We start from the raw sequence: 26,248 nt of genomic DNA on the forward strand, positions 1-26,248 counted from the left end.
CACAAAGAAATGCTTTACAAAGACCAAAGTCACTTCGTTCAGAACTTTCTAGCAGCTAAAATGATCTAATATTCTCATAGATTTAAGTACTCAAATCTTGACTGTTCCCAGATCTTTTACACAGGGCCAGGTGAGTAGTTGACAGTCCTGACTGAAAGTAATTTCCTGAGATCTGGAGATGCTGGACCATATATTCCCTCCCAATACTAAGACCAATACTAAAAATAGTAAGATGGCTCTACAAAATGCAGAAGCACAACCAATGACCATTAATTCTAGACTAAAATGAAACAGTTCTGGCCCTTCTACAAAAAATTAGTTAATAAAAACCTAAATGTTACAATCATCAAAATATTTGAGGTTTTGAGGTAAAGAGAATTAGCACTACAAGGTAATTTGACAAGATACCAAATAAACTATGCAGTTCCACGTGTTTGGAGAAGTCTAAGACCCTAATCCTTCCCTTCATTAACTTGCAGAGGCCTGATTTCTCAACATTAGATCCTCACCTTAGAATATAGTCTTCTTCACTGATCTTTCCTCTCCTCTCTACTTAGTAAAAGATATTACAAATCAGAGTTCAGTGTTTTCCCCTTCTCATGTTTTGCACTCTGCTAGGTTAGGCCAAAGATTCAAGGTTTCAAAGTGTCCCCACGTCTATCTCTGTAGCCCAAACTCTCTCCGAGACTTGGGCTTGTATTTCCAGTCACTGGACTTAAGCTGTGCATATCTGTGGAGTCACTGGGCTGGGCCCAGAAACCACCAGATAAACATGGCAAATCCTCCTGAAACATCATTTGGCAAAGTTTGAGGGGAAAGTCATATTTCACACTGGTATAAATATGAACCTACTACTACCGAGTAGAATCTAAAATCCATAGGACTTTTAGATGAAAACTGGAGACTTCAAGTAAGATTACTTTTGGGCTTCCCTGGTGGCGCAGTGGTTGAGACTTCGCCTGCCGGTGCGGGGGACGCGGCTTCGTGCCCCGGTCCGGGAGGATCCCGCATGCCGTGGGGCGGCTGGGCCTGTGAGCCATGGCCACTGGGCCTGCACGTCCGGAGCCTGTGCTCCGCAGCGGGAGAGGCCACAGCAGTGGGAGGCTCGCGTACCACAAAAAAAAAAAAAAAAGATTACTTTTGGTTGGCGGTGGGTGAGTATATTATTGTTGGAGATGATCTGATAGAAAAGTCTAAGACACTTTGCATCATGCTAAATAATTCTCCCTTATAAATATGGATTAGCATTTTTGTGTGAATACTGTAGCAAGAGTGAAAAGAGGTTTAATAATAGGAATGGCCATGGACAAACTATGAAGCAGGTCAAGTTTATTCTCCTCCCCCACCACCACCATCACTACTACCTCTCAGACCCTGTCCCAAGGTCTTGAAGAATCTGGCTTCTTTTCTTAACCTCAGCCTCAAGGCTAAGTATATTCTGTCTTTTCTTCATCAATATGTGCTCTTCCGCATTCCATTTTCTTAAGACATTAGTATGAATGTAAAGAGATAATCGTTTAACACTAAATATAAAAATTCACATTAAGGTAGTGGTCAGATAGTGAAATTTCATACACTATCACTTTGGATATATCTGTTGTTAGGCAGAATTCTGCGGAGCATTTACATTGTGCCAGAGAATGTGCAAAATGACAAGAATGCGCAAAATGACAAGAATGCAAAGATGGACTAAAAAGGCCCAGCTATTCTTGTTGTGGAGCACAGACTTGAAAATAAGGAAGTGTATGAGAAGCCATGTTTCCACAAAGGGTACATGGAGACATAAAGAAGAGTTTGTGTTATGTTGGTAGGAAAAAAAAAAGAGTTAGAAAAGGCTCCTGAGAGAAAAGGGCCTTAGAGGTATGTCTTAGAGGGTAAGCAGGTATGAGCCCCACAAACAGAGAGCGATGGCTGTATTTCAGGCAAAGAACCAAGAAATAGCCTTGGGAGTCAAGGAAACTAAGAAATTCAGGATGGATGAAACAAAAGGTTGTAAGGGGAAGGGGAGACCCAGGCCTGACCCTTTGGTAGGACATACGAGTCAGCTGTCTCGGGTCCCAAATATGGTGGGGTTTTGGCACAAGGCACTGTACCTCACTACCCTGATCAAAATATTACTGAAATTCAATTTTTAAATTTCTGTCTTTAATGATATTCCAAGGGACCTAGAACAGATACTATAAAGGGGCTTCCTTTAGTCTGCGTTTGTTTTGGAGAATACACATTGGGTGGGCGCCCTGGGTTCTAATTCCAGGGGGTATATAGCGAGATGTGGTTGGAGAGTTCGGAAGGCGCAGAGGAGGATCAAACCAAAATAAGGAGTTTGTACTTTACTGTGTATGTAATGGGCAGCATTAGTGGATTTTGAGCAGACAAGAAAGGAGAGGTTTCAGAAAGTTCTTTCAGCTAATCCAAACAGAGGTTTTTGAGGTAACAGCAGGGCGAGGGAAAATAACCACAATAATATGGGGTAGTTATGTTGATAACCTGAACTAAGTTAGAAACAGTGAGGATATGAATATGTGGTATCCTATAATACCGCAGCAGACAGAATGATGGCCCCTTAAAAGATATCTAGGTCCCAATCCCTAGAACCTGTGAATACATTATGTTACACGGCAAAGGGAAATTAGGTTTACAGATAGAACTAAGGCTGCTAATCAGCTGACTTTAAACTAGGGAGATTATCCTGGGTTACCTGGGTGCCTGAAGTAATCACAAGAGTCCTGAAAAGTAGAAGAGGTAAGCAGGGGCGTCAGTGTCATGGCGATGGGATGTGAGTAGGCCTTAACTGGCTGTTGCTGGCACTGAAGATGGAGGAAGGGGGCCATATACCAAGGAGGTCAGGCACCCTGTAGGAGTGGGAAAAGGCAAGGAATAGGATTTTCTAGAGATCCAGAAGACACACAGCCCCTCCAACTTCTTAATTTTAGCCCCGTGAGAACCATTCTGGACTTCTGGCCTCCACAACTATAGATAATAAATCTGTGTTGTTTTGAACCACCAATGTGGAAATTTGTTACAGAATCAACAGGAAAAACACAAATACCCGACTCAGCCTTGGCATGAAGAAAGCCTGTGACTGAAAACCACACTGAACATCTACAGTCTCTTCTAACATGTGAGTCGTATCTTCATCAGAGCTCCGGTCAGGCAGCTCTCACCTTCGTAAAGGTTTTCCTAGATGAGGAACACCGCACTTCGGTCTTACTGTTCGTGGTTCTTTATCCTTCCTCCTGAAACACTTAAAGATCTCTTAATATATGGATATAATTTTTATGTCTGTTGATCAACCAACTGCTGAGCTTTGTGTCCACTTCTGTTCAGAGAGTAAATTAAAAAATACTCAGTATGAGGGACTTTAAATGTAATACAGCATTAGAAGTAGGAGCTTTAGAGTCACATAGACATGGATCAAGTCACAAATTCACCCCTTATAGGTAGTGTGGCTTTGGGTAATTTATAATACTTGAGCCTCAGTTTCCTCATCTGTAAAAAGGAATAGCAATGTCTTAGGTCAGGATCCCCGGAAACACACTCTGAGGTGAGGACTGTGTGTAATTGTTTTATTAACAAAACACTTCCAGGAAAAACACAAAAATAACAGAGTAAGCAAGATAGGGAAGGAAGTGATTTCAGGCAAAATTCTAGCATCAGCATGATCCTGCAGGGGAGCCTTGGGGTGTAAATTACACTTCAGATTTTCTTATTACTACAGGGTTTTATACTGTGTAGGGCAATCCTTGGCAAAGGGTGTACTAGGAGGGAAGTGAACTCCTAAGTGGGTCCCCTCTGGCCCTCTGTGCCTGAAGGCAAAATGAGTCTAGTAGCCCTTGGGCAGTCTTCCAAAGAGAGTCTCAGGGGCTGGCTCTGAGAAGTAAAAGAACACAGAAGCTAGGGGTAAGGCGGATCCAATCAAAGGGATCCTAAGGGATCAGGATGGAACTTAACTGGGTCTGCCACAAGCATCTACCTCATAGAACTCCCAAGGATTGAATGTACTTATGTTTTTCTTTCTTTAGCTTTTAAGATTCCTGAACTATTTTTCTTTTGGAATAGCACACAATATCTAGTGCCATGTTCTGCACATAGACTGCTCAGCAATGAAATAATTCTTTCGTGACATAGGCATCCATCCCAGAAAGGATAAAAGAGACAAAGGAGAATAAAGCAAATGTGAAGGTTACCAGAATAGAAAGTAACCAAATTAGTCTGAATCTAGCATTTCAAAATGGTCATAATTTCAGTCATATTTTTCAGAGAGCTGGAAACTTGAAAAACTTAAGGTTCACAACTATTTGCTTTCATCTCTGAAAAGCTAGGCAAAGTAAACCAACCAACGAACAAACAATGTATTTATTTGATGACAATAAACCTTACAGGAAATGCCACCCCTTCCACTGCCAAGAAACATCTAAGGAGTCCCCAGGATACATGTAATTTTTTTCTTAAAGTATCTCCTTCTTTGCTATTCTGGTCCTATTCTGATAATTAAAACCTTCAATTTTGATAGCATGTTACAACTTTAAAGTGCATTCACGTTTAAGTGCATTTAAAGAGCATTCAATTTTACATGATGCTCACACAACCCTGTCATATATATTTTCACTCCCGTTTTACAAATGAGGGAACAAGCTCTGACAGGGTAAGTGACCTAGTTAAGGTTGCACAGCTAAAGGCAAGATCCCAACTTCTGACACCCAAGAAAGCATTTTCCTCAGGGTTCTACATGATTCTTCACCTTGTATGAGTCAAGATCCAGTCAGGAGACAGAAATCACACCAAAATTAGAACAGGGAAAATTTAATATAAAGAATTATTAACTAGCAATTCTTCTTTTAAGAGAGAAGAAGATATCACTAAAGAATGCAGGAAGAGTGGATTAAGGGAGCAGACACTACCTCCAGGGCTGTGGGAGAGTACTCAAGGAGGAATAACTTAGATGAACTACCCCCATCCCTGCTCTCTACCCTACAAAGCCTGAGAGACAGTCCTCATTGGAGATAATGAGGTTGTGGCCCATTTGACAGTCAAGAAATTGGTTGAGCCGTCACAGACTGGGCTGGTGAGAAGAACCACCAGCTAGGGGGCCAGTGAAACTTGCTAGGAAGTCACCCACTGGGTTGCTGGTGAGGCTTACTAGGAAGTCACACACTGGGGAACTGGCCAAACTTCCTGGAGGGTGTGAAATACTGGTTTCTTGGATACCACTGACCACCACACCATAGGAGCAAGAAGAAAAGCACTGGAAACAAGAAGAGGAGCCCCTTTTATATGCAGTGTCCCTCCAGCACCTTCTATTGACAAGTGCTAACACTGAGCCAACTGAAAACAAAGAAATGTTTACAGGTTCCAGCTCTAATTATCACAATTCAGGGCAAAAAAAGATGAATTAGAAGCTTCCAAACAGTAAATTAGCAAGCACACACCTCAGTGACTCTCCTGGGTTCTTAAGGGTAAAATGCTTTTATGTCAAATTCCTGCCCCATTTGTTTTCTTTTTCCCTAAATACCTCTACGATAAAACGCAGACCCAACCTCTGGGGACACTATGTACTGACTGCTGGTAGGATATGTGGTAATTGCATGGGAAGAGTGTACAACACAGTGACTGAGACCACGTCTTGAGCCAAACACTTGGGTCTGAATATGAGCTTCACCACTGACTAAAACTGCAGCCTTGCAAAAATTAACCTCTGTATGCCTCAGTTTCCTTATCTGTAAAAGGGGATGATAATATTGCATACTTTACTAAGATGTCAGGAGAAATAAATTAATATACGTAAAGCCTATAGAACAACATGTGATAAATGTTAAAAAAGATAAATGATAAAAAAGAACTTTACAAATATTAGTATTACCCGTACGTGTTAGTTTGTAAATGGCATTTAAAAATACACACTGTATTTGGTTCTAATTACCAATTTCCACTTAAGACTGTATCTCATAATGCTAAAACCCAACTTCATTGGGTGACACTGGGCTACGGTACAAAAAGTCCTGCCCATACCTGGGCACTGCCCGCACCTCTGGCTGCAGATCCTGGCATTGCTCCTGGCTCACTGAATAATCCTCACCAATCAAAGCCAATTCATTGGGGACCCATTTTCTCAAGTGAAAAAAGACACGGTTAAATCATCTTTCTTTAAGATCTCTTCCGTTGTGACTAGCTTTGATCCCCCACTTCCCCAAACAGTGAGTTATACGAGAAGGGGAAAAAAGAGGAAATTATCATTTTCAGTGCCTACCCATCTATGTCAGGCAAGCATTTTGCACGTTCTGCCTGATCTCATCCTTACCATAGTCCTGTCAGATTAGTACTTTTAATCCTATTTAACAAATAAGGAAACTGAGGCTCAGAAAGGTCGACACTTCATTCAAGATCATACTCTTGATAAGTAGCAGAGCCTGAATTCAAACTGTGTCCTTCTGTTTGGGTCGACTAAGCATTTTTAACTGTTCCGCTTGCCTCCCACACTGTCTTCATCTCAGACAGCAAGACTCCTAACAGCTCAGTGCTTTTCATGCTTTGCTTTAAAGAGATGAGTGGGTGTGCACCTTTGTTTTTAATTATCATTTTGAAACTACAGCAAATTAAATTCACCTACCAGTTACAGGAATTTAAAAAGTCACCCCTAACATCTCACACGAAACTAGCCTTTGAGTGAAACCCAGTGGCCCTCCTGCATCCTGGCGCCCCGGTCCTCACCTCTCCTCCTGGCTGCAAACTTGGTGAAGGGAAAGGAGCCTGGTGGCGGGCCAGAGAGCTGAGTTCCAGCCCCTGTTCTGCCGCTCTGTCAACCCTTGGAGACTTCTCCTTCAGGGTAGCAGGAGGCTGTCTGCTCGGGTCAACTTAGGGTTTCTCCCGCGTCTCAGCCCGGCGGCTCTGAGGGCGCCCGCGGCGAGGGCGTGCCCAGCGGTCTCGCCGCAGATCCCGCGTGAAACTGCCCAGTTCTCTGAGGAGGCTGCTCACCGCAGCTGTCCCCACCCCCATCCCGCAGTCCCTTTCTTCCCGCTTCTTCTAACTTGGAAAAGTGAAGCCCCTACACTTCAAGCCTCCGCTAAGTTCCCGTCTGCACCCGAGGCCGGAGCGCTGCTTCCCCGTCCCTGGCTGCCAGAAAAACCAGTCTCCAGTTTTCTAACTTTACGCTCCTCTGAGGGGAATTCTGCGAACTCTGCGACGGGTCTGACTGAAACGTGAGAAGACAAAGCCTGTCTAATCAGTGAACTCCGACGCCTCCACCCGGCTCGTAGCGCCCAGGCCTTCTCCGGCGAGCGCACGCCGGGCGGGTCCCAGAGCTCGGCTTTCTCACGCCAGGATTCCGTGCCTCGAGGCTCGCGGCGCTCGAGCCGCAGCGCCCGGCACTGTGCGAGCCGAAGTCCAGGTGCCGCTATTTCTGCTCCGGCCCGCCCAGGTCTGAGGAAGTCAGGGCGTGCTCACAGCGCAGCAGCCTAGCGCAGCGCTCGGCCGTCGGGAGGCTGAAGAAAGGTCCGCGCTGGGCTCGCAGCCCTTCCTGCCGGCCTCCCCACGCCGGGCCTCGGCTCCCCTTGTTTCCCGCTCCCGCCTCCTCCCGTAGACTGCCAGGCGGACCCAGCCTGCCTCTCTCTCAGCCTTCACTACCGGGTCAAGCGGCGGAGGGAGGGAGCGGAGACAGCGGCGAAGCGGCTCCCCACCCGGCGCGCGCGTGCCCCTCCTCCCCCTCCAGCCCGCTCCCTCCTCCTCTGCCCTCTGCCTCCTCCCCTGTTGCCAGTACAGTACAACTAGTACGCGCACACACAGACACAGACACGCGCGGGCGCGCGCGGACCCTGTCGCTGCCACTGCAGCTACCATGGATATCAGCTAACAACACACGCTCAGGCGCGCGCGCGCGCTCCCACTCGCACCACGCAGGAGTGGCCCCCGGCATCCTTACCCTCCTTCCCCACCCCCACCCACCCGCTCCCCAGCTCGGCTACTGCTCGCTCTGGCTGCCGCCGCCGCCGCCGCCGCCACCGCCGCCGCCGCCACCACCACAGCTCTCTTCTGCTGCGGGGCCACAGCCTTGAGTGTCATTCAAGGGACAGCACAACCTCACCCAAGCTCTCCTACCTCTGCCCAGCCGTCCCTGTCATCCTCCCCCTTCCTCGTCCACACTCCATCCAAAGAAGAGGGAAAGCACCGAACAGAGGCGGGAGGAAGGCAGTCTGCTCTTCTCACCTCCTGGCCCCCTGGCTCCTTCATCCTCATTCTCTCAGCACCAACTCCCCTACCCCAAAGGAATCCCTCAGGAGCTGAGGCGACTCACCCCACTGCCATGTCCAAAAGCTTGAAAAAGAAAAGCCACTGGACTAGCAAAGTCCATGAGAGTGTCATTGGCAGGAACCCGGAGGGCCAGCTGGGCTTCGAACTGAAGGGGGGCGCCGAGAATGGACAGTTCCCCTACTTGGGGGAGGTGAAGCCCGGCAAGGTGGCCTATGAGAGCGGCAGCAAGTTGGTGTCTGAGGAACTGCTGCTGGAAGTAAACGAGACCCCCGTGGCGGGGCTCACCATCAGGGACGTGCTTGCCGTGATCAAACACTGCAAGGATCCCCTCCGGCTCAAGTGTGTCAAGCAAGGTGAGCGTAGCGGCTTGCTCGGTGCTCTGCCAGGAGGCTGGACCGCTTCAAGCGCGGGGCATAATGGAAGGGTGGGCTCGCGTGTGGAAGGGGGTGTGTTGCGCGACGGTGGGGTGAGGTCGAGAGAGAACCGGCAGAGCAAGTGGGCTTTGCCGGGGTTCCGAATGGGGGGCTCGGTGGAAGGGAGGGGCGGATTGCGGTGGGGCGTGCAACTTTGTTTGCGCAGTTATCCCCTCTCCTTTGGTAGGTGTTCGGCCTTGTGTGACCTCAGAGGTGCAGGCGAGCTCCCGGGGCAATTGAATGTGCGTCAGCGGCACGGCCCGCAGTGGATGAAGAGCTTTTAGGGAAGGAAGGAAGGAAGGAAGGGAGGAAGGATGGAAGAAAAGGAGGGAGGGAGAAAGGGGAGAAGGGAGAGAGGGGAGAAGGGAGAAAGGGGAGGAAGGAGCAACTTGAGGGTGCAGCGGCATCACCAGCAGGGCGGGGAGGAGTAGGGGGTGGCGGGACGAGCCGAGAGCTGCGCCCTCAGTCTCGGGAGCTGGACTGAAGACGCCTTGGGGGAATCCCTGAGCCACTAGTTGACAAAGAAGGGACGGGGCAGATTGCTTCGGGCGCTTGGACGGGTCTTCCTTAACTTTTTCCCTGCCTCACTCCCCTGTCCCCCTCCCCCTCCCACGATCGTGTCATGTGGGCACCGCGCGTCACGTGCGCACTGACTAACCCGGGCGCTCACCCCGCGCTGGCCCGCGGGAGGCGGTTCGCGAGGAAGGCGCGGCACTAGCAGCGGGTTCTAGCGTTGGGGGTCAAGAGGAGAGACGTGGTTACCGGAATGTTCTTTACTGTGAACATTGGGTTGAGTGGAAGTTTTCTGTGGTTGGACTCCCCTCTGGCTTCGGATTTGGGCAGAGGGGGGAGGGGGGCGTGTTTCTGAGGAGGAGTTGGATGGAAAAGCCAGCTGGTTACAACTCAGGCTCGGTCAGCTCCAACCTGGTTTAGATGAGGCTCAGCTGAAGGCTGTGATGGGCTGTTGCAGAACTCTCTCACTGTCTTTGCCTGAAAGAAAATTATGGTCCGTAGGAGGGAAGAGGGAGATAAAAGTTTCTTGGAAAGAGGACAACTTTAGCTCGAATTAAGTAGTGTATCTTTGTGTTCCACGTGGGATTTCATACATTTTGTAGCTCACATCCGCATCTCGTGTGTGGCGTGTATGTATATGTGCACATTCACATCAATCTAAAGGTTTCTTGTTGGTGATACATTGTTTGTCCCGCCTCATAGATGGAATTGAGCTGTCATTGCCTGCATTTTGAGCGACCACTTAATCTTACTGCATGATCAACTGTCAAGAAACACTCTTAGGGGGATATGAAACACTCTTAGGGAGCTATTCTTCTCTATAAACCAGTTTTAAAAGTAAGCCAGTGAAAAATGAAATCTCAGTCAAAATTTCTTAACTGTAAATTGCCATACAAAAAGAGTTTTCATTGGGGATTCTTGAGTATTAGTAGCTGATGACTTGAGATAGGCTAATGTGAACATTGACTTGTAGGTCAACAGAGCTCCATACTGAATGAAACTGAAGAATATGAGTTTGGTAGGAAGGCAAATAGAGTATCTTACTATTTTTCAAGATGACATACTGGAAGCTCAAATATAGGCATTCATGTTAATATATTTGATGTCATGGTACTATCTTGCAGCAATAGATATAAATGTAAGGTTTTGGTTTTGAGTCCAAAAATCTACTTTACAATTGATGACCATGGTTTTGTTGGCAACAAGGTTGTTATTTGTAGTGGAAAGTGGCTGCAAACCTTAAGGCATTGTTAAGTTGGACTAATGATAATATCCTAATGAGGGAGGTGATTGTCCTATTATAGTTTATAATTATTACCACATTTTAATGTACTCATTCTGAGCACTGCATTTTGAGATGGACCTTCCCAAACTGTAACTCTAGCAGCAAGACAAGAAAAGAAAGAAAGGGAGATTGTTGGGTATTGTCAATCTATTCTATAAAATCCAGTGGAAAGACTTGGAAAAGTGAAAGCATGAAAGCTATCATTAAATCTTGAAAAGCTATCAAGTAAGAAAAGGAATTCTGACTATCCTGTGATACTCTATAGGGTCAAACTAAGATGAATCTATGAAAATTTTTAAAGGATGAAGCATCTTTACTTTTATTAAGAAGATTCTAATAGAGCTTTAAAAAAAGATCTGTGGACTATATTGTGAACTCATGAGCCCCCATCATTGTGAGTGTTTATGAAGAGGCCAATGACCACATGCCATGGATTCTTATGTAAGATGGGTACCTGGACTAGATCTTATTTAAATCCTTCCATGATTTGATCCAAGGTAGTCTCTGATACTCAACTTCTGTGTTAGATTTTATTTGGAAGATTACTGTTTTTAGAACTCATGGCATATACACATATAATGTGATATATTTAGGGAAAATTTCTTTTCATTGTGTGTTAACCTTCAGTTCTGCGCTTCACTGAGCCATTGATGATTGATGTTCATAATGATGTTCACAGAACCCCAGAGGAATCTGATTAACCTCCTGAATCACTAACCAAGGAGCAAAAATAATTGCTTCTTTTAGCTTTTGTGGAAAATGTAATCCTCTCATATTCTTCTATGTATGGTGATTCATATACTATTCCCTTGTTGAAATCTTTCTTTCCCTTGTCAAATAATAATAGGTTTACTTTATCATTGTAAGCAAAGTGAAAATTTCAGAACCGTAGATACAGTGCCTGTGTGTCTTGGGTTTCACTATAGATTTCACTTGCTGGAAAAATATTTAGAAACCCTTGGCTCAGTAGTCTTATTTCTAGAGAGCCAGTAAACTAGCATAACTGAAAAACTTAAACATGGCTTGTTTAGCAGTTGTATTTTTAAAATATTAATGAGATAGTTGATTTTCGAGTATTCAAACATTGGGTATTATACAGAAACTACATATATAATCAGGTAAACTGAGGCAGATTTTGCAAAGAAAAGAAGTTTGAATAAGAATATTGATTAAAAAGTGCACCAGATAAAATTGCATTGTTTAATCACTTTTTATTTATGTGCTTGGCTAATTTTATATTACAGTTGTTATAAGAATAAATTATAATTTTAAAAGAAGGTGAACTACCAGAATTTTAAGACACACTAGACAAATAGATGTAGTTTTTCTACATTGTATAAATGTTTTCAAAGCCATTTTTGAAAGCCATTTAATTAAATTCAGGGGATTTCTTTTTTAATTTAAGCTGCATTTAATCCACATAGTGATGAGTCACATATGAAAAATATCCTTTATTGTCACATCCTATTATTATTTATAAACTGGCTTTTTAGTTTATAATAATAAACTTTCCTCACCAAACTAGTTAATCTAAATTAGCACTTCTGTTCTGTGATCTCATTAATGCAGTGGATGCAATTGAAGGACGTTTCTTGAGTGATTTTGAGATCTGTGCTGAAGAGCTAAAGGTTTTTTTTTTCTTTTCTTTTAAAATCTGCACTAAAGTTCACAGCAGCCAGTTACATAGACCATTGTGTCCTACATTCCTAGCTACTGCATCTAAAACCACATGGGGACCTACATAGCCTGAACTTATTTTCCCGTTTAGGATCTCACGATGGAACATAAAGGACAAAACGTTTTATAATTCTTCCGATGTAGGAGAAGGGCCAAGTAAAGCCTTTGAAATTCAGTTCTAGAGAAGATGTACATTGCTCTCCCTCCTATTGCTCCTTTCAAAGATGCCTTCAAAGGAAAGAAGATCCAAACTTATTGAGTCATGCTTTCTTTTTGACTGACTTCAAGGTAGTATCATAGAGTTAAACCTCTATGCTTCCTTTATTTGAAAAGCTGAAAACAAATTGTGTCAAATTTTCTCCAAGATTGATCTTCCTCCATAGAAATGTATGTACGTGAATTTTATTGAATTGTTTAAACAATTTGATCAGTTAATTTTTTTAGGATAAAGTATCTTTAATGTTTTGGAACAAGGTTAATGAGACACTTATCTTTGGGCATAATTTATGGGGGATGCTACTTTAGTTTTTCAGTATATTTTTTAATGTACGTAATTTAGGTAGTATGACCTTGAATGCTAAATATGACTGCTTTTTGTGTGTGTTTGTTTTGAATGAGAGTAATCTTGGGGTGAAATCACAGCTAATGTATTTAAGTGCCACCATTTCTGCTCTTAACATTTATACGGTGCAAACTTTTGCCATATTTCGTATGCTCACTTTTCTTTTTAGTTGCTTGAAATTCACACATTCACATTCATAATGAGCAAAAGGTTTTCACATTTGACAACCCTGACTGCTTGTAGTTTAAACAATGGCTTTCAAATGCATAGCAGTTCCTGGCTGAATCATTTCCCTCAAGAGTTGTGATAGTGTAGCCATTAAATCTAGTCTCCCAAGTAGCCTGTCTGGGTTTGAATCCTGAGTATGCCACTTAGTATTGGCTATATAAACAAGTTGTCTAGCCTGGGGTAGTAATAGTATCTTGAGAATATTAAATAAGATGTATTTAAATGATGTAGTGTCTGGCAGATAATAAGCATTATGTAAGTGTTACTAAATGTTATTGCAAGCATACTGGTCATTTTGAGCTAGTGACATGAAATGTTTTTAACTTTCAAGATATTTTACACTTATTTGAAGACTAACTGAAAAATAGAAAATGATTGACTAATTAATACTATGAGTAATTTGCAAGTAGTAGTCTTCTTTGAAAAGCATTAATGTGAAGAGTAATGCCATTAAGTGGAATGGAACATGTTTTCATGTTTTAAAAATAACTCTCACTGATACCATCTTTATGTGTAAATATCTGTTTTATATTTATTTTAAACTCTAGCCATAGTTTTTCCCCAGTTATTTATTCCCTTTGTACCCATATCTCTTCTCCTAAACAGTTGGTGAATATATTGAATCATTTACTCTAGGCTTGACAAGCACAGAAATCCTATTCGAATTCACTAATTTAACCTTAGGAATTTATTTATACCTCTTGCATGTGACTATTAGATGCTAGTATAATGGGTTTTTTTTTATAATCATATTTTATTTATTTATTTTTGGCTACGTTGGGTCTTCGTTGCTGCGTGTGGGCTTTCTCTAGTTGCCGTAAGCTGCTTTTCCTTGCGGTGGCTTCTCTTATTGCAGAACGTGAGCTCTAGGTGCACAGGCCTCAGTACTTGTGGTGCACAGGATCAGTAGTTGTGGCTCGCAGGCTCTAGAGCACAGGTTCAGTAGTTGTGGCACATGGGCTTAGTTACTCCGTAGCATGTGGGATCTTCCCGGACCAGGGCTCGAACCCATGTCCCCTGCATTAGCAGGGGGATTCTTAACCACTGTGCCACCAGGGAAGTCCCGACTATTATCATGTTTTAAGGCAGAACTTTTATTTCTTAGCTAGAGATCAAGACCTCATAAAGAAGGGCAATCACGAAACAGAATTAATTCCTAAGTGTTCAGTCAACCATGTATAATAAAGAAAAATACATCAAAATTCAGCAAAAAGTTTACTTTGCATCTGTGAGTACGTCAGCAGCTCAATATAAGTAATTCTCTATATTAACACTTTAAAGATGAAGGATTTACCATCAGCCTCCCCCAGTGAGTTTAGCATTTCAGCTGACTTAGTCCCTTCTTAGAATTCAATAGGAACATCTACCCTGAAGGTCCAGTGCCCAATATTAATTTTTGAATTTTATTTTATTTATTTTTTTATACAGCAGGTTCTTACTAGTCATTAATTTTGTACACATCAGTGTATATATGTCAATCCCAATCGCCCAATTAATCCAATATTAATTTTTAAAAATCTTTCTAAGCTACAACCTGGCTATTTATCATGATAAGAAGCATGGGATAGGGTCTTACAACTTGCTTAGTATTGTGACTCTTTAATTATTTATTCTGTTCTAGTTCCAGCTCCCTCTCTTCTGTTTACAGAAAGGACTGATGTGATATTTACTTTAATAAAAGTAAATTATAATTACTTTTGTATAGATAATTTAGTAATAGGTTGATAAGTACTGATTTTACATAGACTTATATAGGGATATGCATCTGCTTAAAACTGTTGTAAAATACTCATATTGTCATAGGAAGTTAATAATTGCTTCTGTTATTACATTTCATTGACGTGTTACTCTATTAAAAAAGACTCCATTTGGAGATTAATTGTTTAAAAACTTAAAAAAAATTTGTTTAAAGTTTAATATACAGTGTTGTCTGCTTTGGATAGTCTAGAAGTACAGAAAAAAAGTTTCCTTTTTTGACAACTGATTGAATATTAACTCAGATGCATCCAGTGCATCTATTTTCAAGGATCCAGTAGGTTAATGAGTGGATATTTTAAATGAATAATTAGATTTGTTTCAATATTTAACATATTTTATGGCTTGTTTTACCTTGGAAAACATTTCTCCCTGTAATTGTTACATGAATCCATGTCCGGCTTTGTGTTATTTTCAGTTATTTTGGTTTACTTAAAAAAATTTTCAGTTTTATGGCAGTCATCATATATCCAACAATGGCCCCAAACAAATATGTGACAGAAGAAAGAGTAAACCTTTATAGTGTGAAGTAAAAGATATTTTGAAGATATTGATTTTTCTAATGATAAAATTTGTGGATTAATTTTTTGAACCGTTTAACTGCCTTTAGTGAAACTCGTGCATATGAAATCAGAGATTTTTCTATAAATAGCCATGGGTTTAATTAAGTGACTGTGTAATGAAATAGGAAGAAGCAAACTTGTTTAACAAAAAGTGTATATTTTATTTATCTATTTTTCATATTATATTGTGTTTAAAGAAGTTTCTTAAAACATGAGTTTCCCAAATGTTACAGTGACTTATTTATATTGCCATGGATTACAGGTAGCGTAGGGGCTGTTTGCACTTTACATTGCACTTGAAAGATGATAGAGAATGTCTCAGTAAAAATGTTAAATGCAAAAACCAATTATATATATTTTTAACACTTATTTATCATTTTATAGGTGAGCAATGGTGCTTATCCTAGTATTTTGTATCACTGTGCACAGGAAGGTACATACTTAGCTGGAATATATATTAATTCAAGGATAACAAGTGCTGTAGAAACCCACAGATTAATCTAGCAACATACCCTAAACTTGTCAAAATCTGATTAGCTGGATTGCAAGCAGGAGCAAGTTTCAGAGATATGAAATGTCCAGTGTTGCATCTGTGAAGCATTATGATCAGTCCACAGTTGAACCCAGTTTGCCTTTCTTTGCAGTCTGTGCTATAAGGATGTTAAAGCAACTCTTTACTAGACAAAGTTTCTTCAAAAAATAACAAGCATTAATAGAGATAATAATATTTTACTATAATTATTACTGTGATAAATATCACTACAACATACTACAATATATAGGTGTATGAAAGTAGCATGCTGTACACCTTAAGCTTATACAATGTTACACGTCAAGTTTATTCAATCAAAAAAATAACAAGCATTTAGGCCTAAAGGGTCACAAAAATCTCCCCAAAATTGTGGCTTATTTCCAAAAGCACCCTGAACATGAATAACTGTAATCTTGCCTTTCTGGCAAGTCAGGTACTTAGTGGATGGCCATTTTGTTAGGACTGGGGCTTTAGACAGAAGGTGATTCCTCTATGGAAAAGCAGGAATATTATCAAAGATGCTCTTACCCATCTGCAGTTAAAATACTAAAACCTTCCTTCTTAGTATTTCTTCTGAAACATTATCTCTAACATTATCTCCTTTTCCTCTTTGGTTGGAAGTACCTTTTCTTTCCTTTTCTTAAGTTCAGTGTGGCAGAGTCACTCTAGTGAATAGCAAATTTGTTCTGTTCTGCTTCTTTGTATACATGGAACACACACACACTTTTGAAATACTAAGTTACTATACTAGTTTTATATACTATATAAATATATACTATATATATATAGTATATATATATACTATATATATATAGTATATATATATACTATATATATAAATATATAAAGTATATACTTTATATACTATATACTATATAATAGTATATACTATACTAGTTTTATAATACTAAGTTAAATGCTAGTTTTTTTATTTTTTTAAATTTATATTTTGGCCGTGCTGCGTAGCATGTGGGATCCTAGTTCCCTGACCAGGAATTGAAACCTGCGCCCCCTGCAGTGGAAGCGCGGAGTCTCAACCCCTGGATGTCTAGGGAAGTCCCTCAATGCCAGTTTTTAAACCAATGGTCCCAGAAAGGCATTTATGCATGTGAGGATACAGTCTCACTTTAGTCAGAGTTACATAAAATTATTCCATGTGTGACAAATCTAGCTGAAAAGCTTACATAGGTACCCATAAATTTCCAACTGTGAGTGGTATTTTTAACCTTTTTTAGTTTTGATAACAGGAGACCTAAAGACAGTGAAATCAAGTGCCCAGATGATTTCTGTATTTCATGTATGTTAGTTGTTAAGAAATGATAATAAGAATTTGATAGTTTGGATTTTAGTTACTTTTATTTACATCACCAAGTGGCTGGTGGGCTACAAATGCCTAGGGTAATGTCCTAATGTTAACGTAACAAAGGAAGGGGCAGAGATAAGGGGCATGCTTATTCATGAACTTGATAACATATTTACAGAGTAGTTTAAATTGCACTGGTTTAGTTGTCTCAGAGTAAAATAAGAGGACTGGATCCAACATGCTTTGAATATGTGATATATTACAATTCTGAAGAAGTAATCATTTAAAAATAAGTTAAATGATGCCTAACTTATAAGTGTTTAGCTAAAATACAGGTACTAGTGTTGCTTTACTGAGAATTTGAAAATGTCAAGAAAAACTAAGCTTAATTAACATGGGTCCTAAGAGGTTTTGTTATGAAGTGGAGATTATGATAATTCGAATTACACTGATGTTTTAATTTAAAGCCATTTTCCTTATGTCCAATTAATTTGCTTTGGAGTATCTATATATGAATTTATAAAGTACATATATACCATAAACTTTACTAAGAACTATTTAAAATTTATATCTTTTTAATTTTCTTTTTTTTTTTTTTTTGCGATACTTGGGCCTCTCACCGCCGCAGCCCCTCCCGTTGCGGAGCACAGGCTCCGGAGGCGCAGGCCCAGTAGCCATGGCTCACGGACCTAGCCGCTCCGCGTCACATGGGATCCTCCCGGACGCACGAACCCGTGTCCTCTGCATCGGCAGGTGGACTCTCAACCACTGCGCCACCAGGGAAGCCCTAAAATTTATATCTTTGATAGCCCTAACAGTATGCTAACTTACTACTGTGAATCAAGAAAATATCCTTTTATATTCTCATCCCAAGTCTCCCTTTTAAAATTAATTGGAAATTCTTCATTGTCTTAATGTGAAGAGTATCATGACACCCTTTACCCTTGGGGAAATTGACTCTTTTAGCATTGAATAAGGAGGTACTTTGCTTTCATTGAATATGCTTTCAGACAGACTTTAGAAAGTCACAAAGTTATTAGAGACATTGTTGGTTGTCTACCTGGAATGCATTTTTTCTTTTCCCCCTCCCTTCATTCCTTACTGAACAGAACGCCAGTTTTGTTCAAGTATCCACACGCTGATGTGATGCTATGCCATGTGTTTCATATTATGTCAGCCTTATCCCAAGGGAATGGACTTAGACTAGTCTAAACCAAGCATGGTAATTCCATCTCTTTGCCAATGATTGTTTTAGGAAATGGCTTATAACCCAGCTCTAAGTAATGAAAAGTAAAGTGAAGCCCCTTGGGGACTTTCTGAGAAACTTCTTAGTACTTAAAATAAGATCTAGGACAGATCTATTCATTTTTCAGTCTCTGGAAGTTGCTGTACATGGAGGTGATACCTGGGGCAACTGTAGCCATCTTGTGATCACGAGGAGAGTGGCCAAAGGTGGAGAATGGCAGAACTGAGTGATATAAAGTTACTGGCTCCTTGATGGTCTGCTAAAATAATGAGCCCAAACTAGTCCTCTCTTAGGACTTCTTGTTATTGAGCTAACAGTACACAAGATATTTTAAGCCATTTGGATTGGGTTTTCCGTTATTTTGAGGCCAAAATCTTTTGATTGATATAACTGTAAAATATAAAAATAAGTATTTTATTCCTATTTTATTGTTTTGGGGAGCACTGGTGAATATCCTTCAAAAACAGAAATCTATTTGAAGAATAAACCAAGATGTATTTTCCTGTAACATAAGCTCAGTCAAATTCTAAGTATGTCTCTGTTATCTCATTCAGTTTTGCTATGGTTGGACCTCTGTTTTAAATTCCAGAAAATTGTGAGCATTCAGAAGTAAAATATGTGGGATTACAACTTTATTTTAACATTATCCAAAACAGAACATAATCAAGAAAGCAAACCAGCTACAAAAATATACCCACCAATGCATGCCAGAAATATTTTGAAATATTTTTGGAATTATGGAGTGTTTACAAATGTCTATGCCATTGATCCAGGAGTGTATAATTATAAACTGACTCATCAAAAATGTTCCAACACCATTCTTCCAGAGCTAGAATTCATCTAGTTATTATTCAATGAACATTTATTGGTAACCTATTCTCTATCTGGCATTGAACTAGAGACTGGTGATAAAAAGATGAATAAGACTTCATTAAGACATCGTCTGCATCCTCAAGTAGTCCATCCTGTGGTATGTCTATGTGATCTGAGTTAAAAATCGTTAAGGAGAAGGTTCTTTCATTACATAATGGATAGCATCCTTTATGTAATCAGAATAAAAGGTAAGAAAAAACATTTTGGAGAAGAAATATGAGTTAGGAGTTCTTAGTATTCTACAATATGGAATACAGTTCAAGTAGTTACATGGACTCTGTATATATTTTAATGTTGTGCTTATGTTCTAAGCACTGTGCTAGATAGTGATTGTAGTAAGGTGTGTAAATCTTGATCCTGTGCCAGGAATTTCACAGTGCAGTATGTAGTTAAGAGCATGGAACTCTGGAGACAGGCAGATGTGGATTCCAGTCACAGCTCTACTCCCATGCTAGCTATGAATTGAACAAGTTATTTCACATCTCTATACATCAATTCCATCCTTTGTAAAACAAGTATCATTACAAACCTACTTTACAAAGATGTTATGAGGAATAAATATTATAATGCCTATAGGATGCTTAGCTTAAGGCCTGGAGTACAGTATAGGCTCAATACTATATATATATAATATATATTTCACACACATATATTGTTTGATGTTATAATTACCATATATACTGTTAATATTCAATTTGGTTTAACAGTTACTATAAATAAGAATTTTGAATGGAATAAATATTTCAGAAGGTCTATGCTAGCAGAAGGGTACCTGGTCTCTCCTGAGGTTTCAAGCAACAGTTCATGGAGAAGAGAATACTTCAGTAGGAAATCAGGTGAGGAGGGTAGGAGGACCCTTCTAGAGAAAAAGGCAAGGAAGCATTGATATTGAGAGTTTCTAAGAATGTGATAAAGAAGAGTTTCTAAGTACTAAAGTCTGGAATTTAATATAGACAGTAGTAATAAATGAGCTAGGGCGGTTAGATTGGGCTAAGCTATCGTATAGAACTGAATGGTGAACCACTGAGTATTACTGCTTTATTATTATTAACATCGTCATTAATGACAGACGTTTGTGCGGTGCTTATTATATGTCAGGTAGTGTTCTAAATACTTTAAGTAAATGTTAATTGATTTTACCTCTACAAGGTAGGTACTATCATGAACTCCATTGCGGATAAGAAAATGAGCCCAGAGAGATAAAGAAACTTGCCCAAAGCCACATAATAATTAAATGAGCCAGGATTTAACCTAGGTACTATCTTAACCAGTGTGCTAGCTTGCCTCTCTGTGTTAGAAAGGTTTTAAGAACAGGATTAAGAAGGTCATGTTTGTGCATTGTTTTCCCAGTGAGGGCAACTGTAGGCAACATTTCATGGAACACATGTAGGCAATGAAGAGACCTAATTAAAGGAGGTTGAAGAAAGAGGCAGGAAGACCGTTCAGGAGGCTATAGATTTACCTAGAGGAGAGGTTTTGAGGTCTTGAACTATAATAATGAGGGTAGGAATGGGAAAGTGAGGTCTAAGGCAAGAAAACTGTGGATGGTAAAATTGTCAGTACACGTGATTGTATGGGGACAAAGAGAAAGAAAGGAGTCTTGCTGACTTTCTGGTGTCTTTTAGGTGGTGCCAATCATTATAGAGACTGGTGGCAAGATGTAGATTTGGGGAGAAGGTAATTCCATTTGGGATATATTTAATATGAGATGTGCAGAAAGAATTCAAGTGGTAGACATCTGAATATCCCATGTCTAAAATTCAGAAGAGTGAGTGAGGCTGAATGTGTAAATTAGTGAATATGAGATTATCCAATGAGAGAATATAAAGACAAAAAGAATAAGAAAACACTGTGGCATCTACGTACATTTCAGAAGTCAGGGGATCCCAGGAAGGAAACTAAGACTGTTATCAGAACAGTCTTAACACTGAGTGAGTGGTCAGCACCATGGTTAGAAAGATGATGTCTGTAACATTTCCATTGCATTTGGCAAAAATGGAGGTCACCTTTGTTTGGTGTCATTTCATTGGAGTGGGTGGTGCAGAAGAGTTCATGTCACAGGTTTGAAGAGTGAATAGGAAGTAAGAAAATGGAAATAGCACGTGCATCCCACTCCTTCAAGAAGTCTGTTTAGTAGGAAAGGTAATGGACAGTTATCTATCTAGGAGATGCATGTTAAAAGTGATAGAGGTGTTTGCGTGTGTGTGTGTGTGTGTGTGTGTGTGTGTGTGTGTGTGTTATGATGGAAGAGACTTGAGCTTGAATTTCTGTATTTGTCACATAAATACATGTTTTTCATCAATAAAAATATTGTAGCAAATTAAGATCCTTTGATTAATTGAATAAATAATTATTTATTATACTTCTGTTTTGTGTCATGCTAAAGCTAGGTCCTGGCATTAAAATAGTAATGGTCAGACCCTACCTTCCAAGACTACAGAGTAGAAGGAGAAGCAATCACGTACAAAGCTAACCTTAAAACACTGAGTTTTAGTGGAATGGTACAGATATAAACATACTGCTTTTAGAGCACAAAGGAGGGAAAGGAAGAAGCAGAGGAATATAATGTAAGGAGTGTGGATCCTGGAGTAAGAGGACTTAATTGGATTCCAGTCCCAAGTTCATTGCTATCATGTCCTTATGGGGCTATTAACTTTCTTTGAGCCTCAGTCACCTCATATGTTATAGAATGGTTATTAGAATCCAAGAAGGTAATGCCTATGGAAATATTTTCTAAAACTTTAATGTAGCTTAGTTGGAAATGTTATTACTTAAGAGATGGAAGATCACTGAGGGTGTGTGTATGTGTGTGTGGGTGCTTCACAGCATAAGGGATCTTTGAAATGGTCTCTAATGCATGAGTGGGAGGTGGGGAGGTGTAGAAAGCAGAGAGGAGAGCATGACCAAAGGTGGGAGAGGGTGAAAATGACCCTCCTGTAGAGAGAACTAAATACAGATCAGTGAGGCTAGTGAAAGGGGTAGCTGAGTAATCTTGATACCAACTGAAGATTTTTCCAGAAAGGAAACTTAGAATCATATCAGGGAAGGTATTAAATGAAAACCTAAAGAGTTTGGACATTATTCTCTAGGTGAGTAAAGCCACTGAAGGTATCTGAACAAGGGAAAAGCATAATCAAAGTGATTGGGGTTTTTGGTTTTTGGTTTTTGAGGCACAGGGGCAGGGAGGAAATGTGGTATGAGGTATGTATTGAGAGGAGAAGAAAGTGAGAGCAAGGCCTAAGGCCTGGAATCAGCGGTGGGAATGGAAGGACATGAACTGGAGACATATTATAGAGGCAGGATGGATAAGGATTTATATCCAAGTGATTGGGAAGTAGTGGTGAAGAGGAGGCAGGAGTCAAAGATAACTGCCCTGGGGGTGGGTGTTCAGAGTAGATGAAGATGCCATTAACTACAGATGTTAAAATTTAATCTACAGTAGAAGTGGCTTCGGACTGTTCTAGAAATCGAAAATTGCTGTCTTGGACAACTATGGAAGAAGCAGCATGCTATTTTCAGCATATTTGACTCTTAGTGAATAAGTAATATTATATTCACCAGGTATCTATCATTGGTTTTACTTAAAACAATTTAGACTAGGCCTTGGAGTTGGAGATAGTGAGTTAAAAGAATAAAGTTATAAAATGACCTATTTTTCATTTTTAACAGATTTTTTTATTTCATGTTGCTTCAATTGAAACAGAGAGTGGAAAAAAATGAGTGCCTGGGAATATAATATGTTTGAGGTTCCTGGCAGATGGCACGTTTCTGATGTTCAACAGTTGTTGGTCACATACATCTAGAGCTCACAAAATTGCTGGAGCTGCAGATTAGAGAGTTGAGTTATGCTCTTTTTATGATGGTAGCTGTAGCCCTTCAGGGAGCTCTGGTCCCTTTATAAGAGCATTGAGAGTGAAAGGAGGTCAAGAATGGGAATTTGAGGGATGCCTGTATTTAACGGGCCTGCGTATATAATCTTCTTTACTTAGTACTTCTAACTTAAAGGGTGGGTGTCGGGGGTAGGGGGGAACATAAATCTGTAATAATGTACAAACCACTTTTTAAATTGGGTTCTTTATAATACGTATCGTATAGGATACATTTATCATATAAGGATTTTTAATGTTAATGTATCACTGTTAAGCACTAAAGATAATGTTTCTAGCAAGTCATATACAAACAATAATAGTGGGAACTTTGTCTTCAACAGCGCTGCCTTTATCCGCTGTATGTTTTTAGTTTTAATTCAGAGATCACAGAAGTAAAACTGCCTCATTTTCTGGTTCTGTGAGCTGCTATTTTGAGACCAAGATATTTGACCATTGATGTAATATTCTAGGCTATATTTGGAGTAAACCTTGAAAATCCAAACTCTTCCCTAAGTTTTACTAGGAATTCTTCATTGAAACTATGTTTGTAATGAATTACCTTCTCTGTCACATAAAATTATTCAAATGTTTCCACATGGCAGTGGTAGGACTGTGCATATTTTTGAGCACTCAAAATTTAATCTTCTTTCAGGTATCTTCTCTAGTTCAAGGTCCCAGAAATGAAATATGAAGTATTTTGAACTGTATGTGGTATATAATTTTGGTTATAAATGAAAAGAATGGCATATACATCTCAAGATCTCAAGGTTCATTTATTTTATCCACTATTGGTACGTGAGAATTAGATCCAGAGCCTCCTGATTCTTAGTATCACAACAAAATATTTACTCATTTCTATTTGCTATAACAATGGTTGGCTGATAAAGTTGTCAAATATGTCACTTGCATTAGACCTCGAATTCATCCAGTTGGGACAACATCTAATTTGTGTTTATTTCCCTAGTACTTGGAATGATGCCAGAAAATATGTAGAATGTTTAGGTAACATTTTGAATGGATGAATGATAAAGGTCCTTTTTCCCTGTAATAGTTGATTTATTTGAAACATTATATTTGTCAGGGTTCACCAGAGAAACAGAACCAATAGGAGACATATATATGTATATATGAGGGGAAAGAGAAAGAAAGAAAGAAAGAAAGAAAGAGAGAGGAAGATGTTTATTATAAGGAATTGGATCATGTGTTTATGGAAGCTGACAAGTCCCAATATACGCAGAGTAAGTTGGCAAACTAGAGGCTAAGGAAAGCTGATGGTGTAGGTTAGTCTGAAGACCAGCAGACCTGAGACCCAAGAAGAGCTGATGTTTCAGTTTGAATTTAAAGGCAGGAAAAAAACTGATGTCCCAGTTCAAAGGCAGTCAGGTAGGAGTAAGAAGTCTCCCTTACTGGGGGAGGGTCAGCCCTTTTGTTCTGTTCAGGTCTTCAACTGATTGGATGAGGCCCACCCACATTAGGGAGGGCAGTGTACTTTACTCAGTCTACTGATTTAAATGTTAATCTCATCCAAAAATGCCCTCACAGACACAGCTAGGATAATGTTGGACCGAATATCTGGGCACCTTGTGGCTCAGTGAAGTTGACACATAAGATTAACCATCAGCTACATATAGAACCTCTGCCCATATTTAACAAACATTGGTAAATATAATCATTTTAGTTTATAGCTATATCCTTGAAAAATATTTTTAAACATTTCAAATAATTTATTTTTAAATATACTCACAGCTCTTTATATTATGCTGTGGTAGATTTTTGGCAACATGATCACTACCTACCTCATCCATTATGAGACTAATTTTGCTAAAATTGTTATTTTTTCCTCCAAATATGCCCTATTTTGTTCTGAAATGCATTCTTGCCCATCATTAATCCAAATCACAAAATTTTCTTAGTGTATCATTTCCATCCTTACACTGAAACTTGCGAAAGGAATCCGTTTCTGTTTAATTTAAAAGTTATGTGTTAAATAGTTTAACATATGTAACATATATAACATATGCTTACTTGATTCAAAATAGTATGAGCCCTGTAAAAAGCCAGGTTGCTCAGTTGATTACCCATCAACATCTGAGAGAGTTTAGCTACTAATAATTGAGGCGGAATGACACTGCCACAGACCTCCAGTATTAGAAGGTAGCTTAGAAGGTTAGTTAGACGAAGAGATCTTCTTTGTTGGGACATTTAAATTGGCTCTTTTGCTCCAGCAGGGAGATTTTCATCTAGGAGGAGAATTGTTTCAGGCTGTTCTAGGAGAGAAAATTGCTCTATTTGAGAACTAAGGAAAATGTAGAGGTGGTAGATTAAGTGGTACATAGTAAATTAGTAATAAAATGGTGTTCATGTCCCATCCCTTTAAAAACATCTTTAAATTGTCTGAGTAATCAGAAATAAGAGCTCAGTCAAGAAAACCACAGTACACATTTTTGTACTAAGAGTATTTTCTCCTTTTCTTTTTTCCTCTTGATATTTTGATGTATTTGGTTGATAGGTAAATCAGTAAATTTTCTTATTTTTCAGTTTAGGAATTCATGTGACATTCCCTGAAGTAATTCATGTTGAACTTGAAAGTTCATGTTATATAGCCCTGCAATGTAAGCATTGTTGAACTTACTTAGGGGCAATTAATAAAAAATATTTAGTAATAATAACAAAACCTGCTAGGTTATATTGACCACTTAGTACATTCCAGCCACATGTACTTTCACATGTGACCAGTGTATTAAACAGGTTGGACTCAAAGGGTACAAACAAGAAAAATTAATTTTCCTCTCACCCCTGCCTTACTAAAGACCTCACCACCCCACCTTATAATTGTTTTTGCTTTCATGTAACAGAATAGTCTCACTTTCAGGTGTTAAAAAATGTAGTCTGTTCAAAATATTGTACAAACTTTAAACTTGCATCCAATCGAAAGGTTCTCCTCTCTTTTGAGCTTAATCTTGATGAGGAATTCTGGAACCTCCATCCACGCTCTACCTGTCTCCACTGAGGTCAGGTCAAAGGAGGACGAAAACTTCATATATCCTTGACTCATCATGTTGTGGAAATTCAGCCACATCTCTTCATGTTCCAATATCGTGGGCAGCTCCACCCAAGTTCCCACCTTCAGGATTCTATGGCAAGAAGTGGGCATAAATCCCTGTCTTTATGAATATCCCCAGGCT

The 26,248-nt window shown here is 39.9% G+C and overlaps 1 protein-coding gene across 1 annotated transcript in view; it reads left to right on the forward strand.

The window, feature by feature from the left end:
• The first annotated feature begins 8,296 nt into the window (after positions 1-8,296).
• The window catches only part of MAGI2 (membrane associated guanylate kinase, WW and PDZ domain containing 2), a 1,347,058-nt gene continuing 1,329,106 nt past the window's right edge, over positions 8,297-26,248 (forward strand). The window contains exon 1 of the mRNA XM_032642294.1: positions 8,297-8,597. Within this exon, the coding sequence (XP_032498185.1) occupies positions 8,297-8,597 (301 nt within the window). The remainder of the gene's footprint in view (positions 8,598-26,248) is intronic.

Source organism: Phocoena sinus, chromosome 9 (genome assembly GCF_008692025.1).
Source record: "Phocoena sinus isolate mPhoSin1 chromosome 9, mPhoSin1.pri, whole genome shotgun sequence".
Classification (NCBI taxonomy): Eukaryota; Metazoa; Chordata; class Mammalia; order Artiodactyla; family Phocoenidae; genus Phocoena; species Phocoena sinus.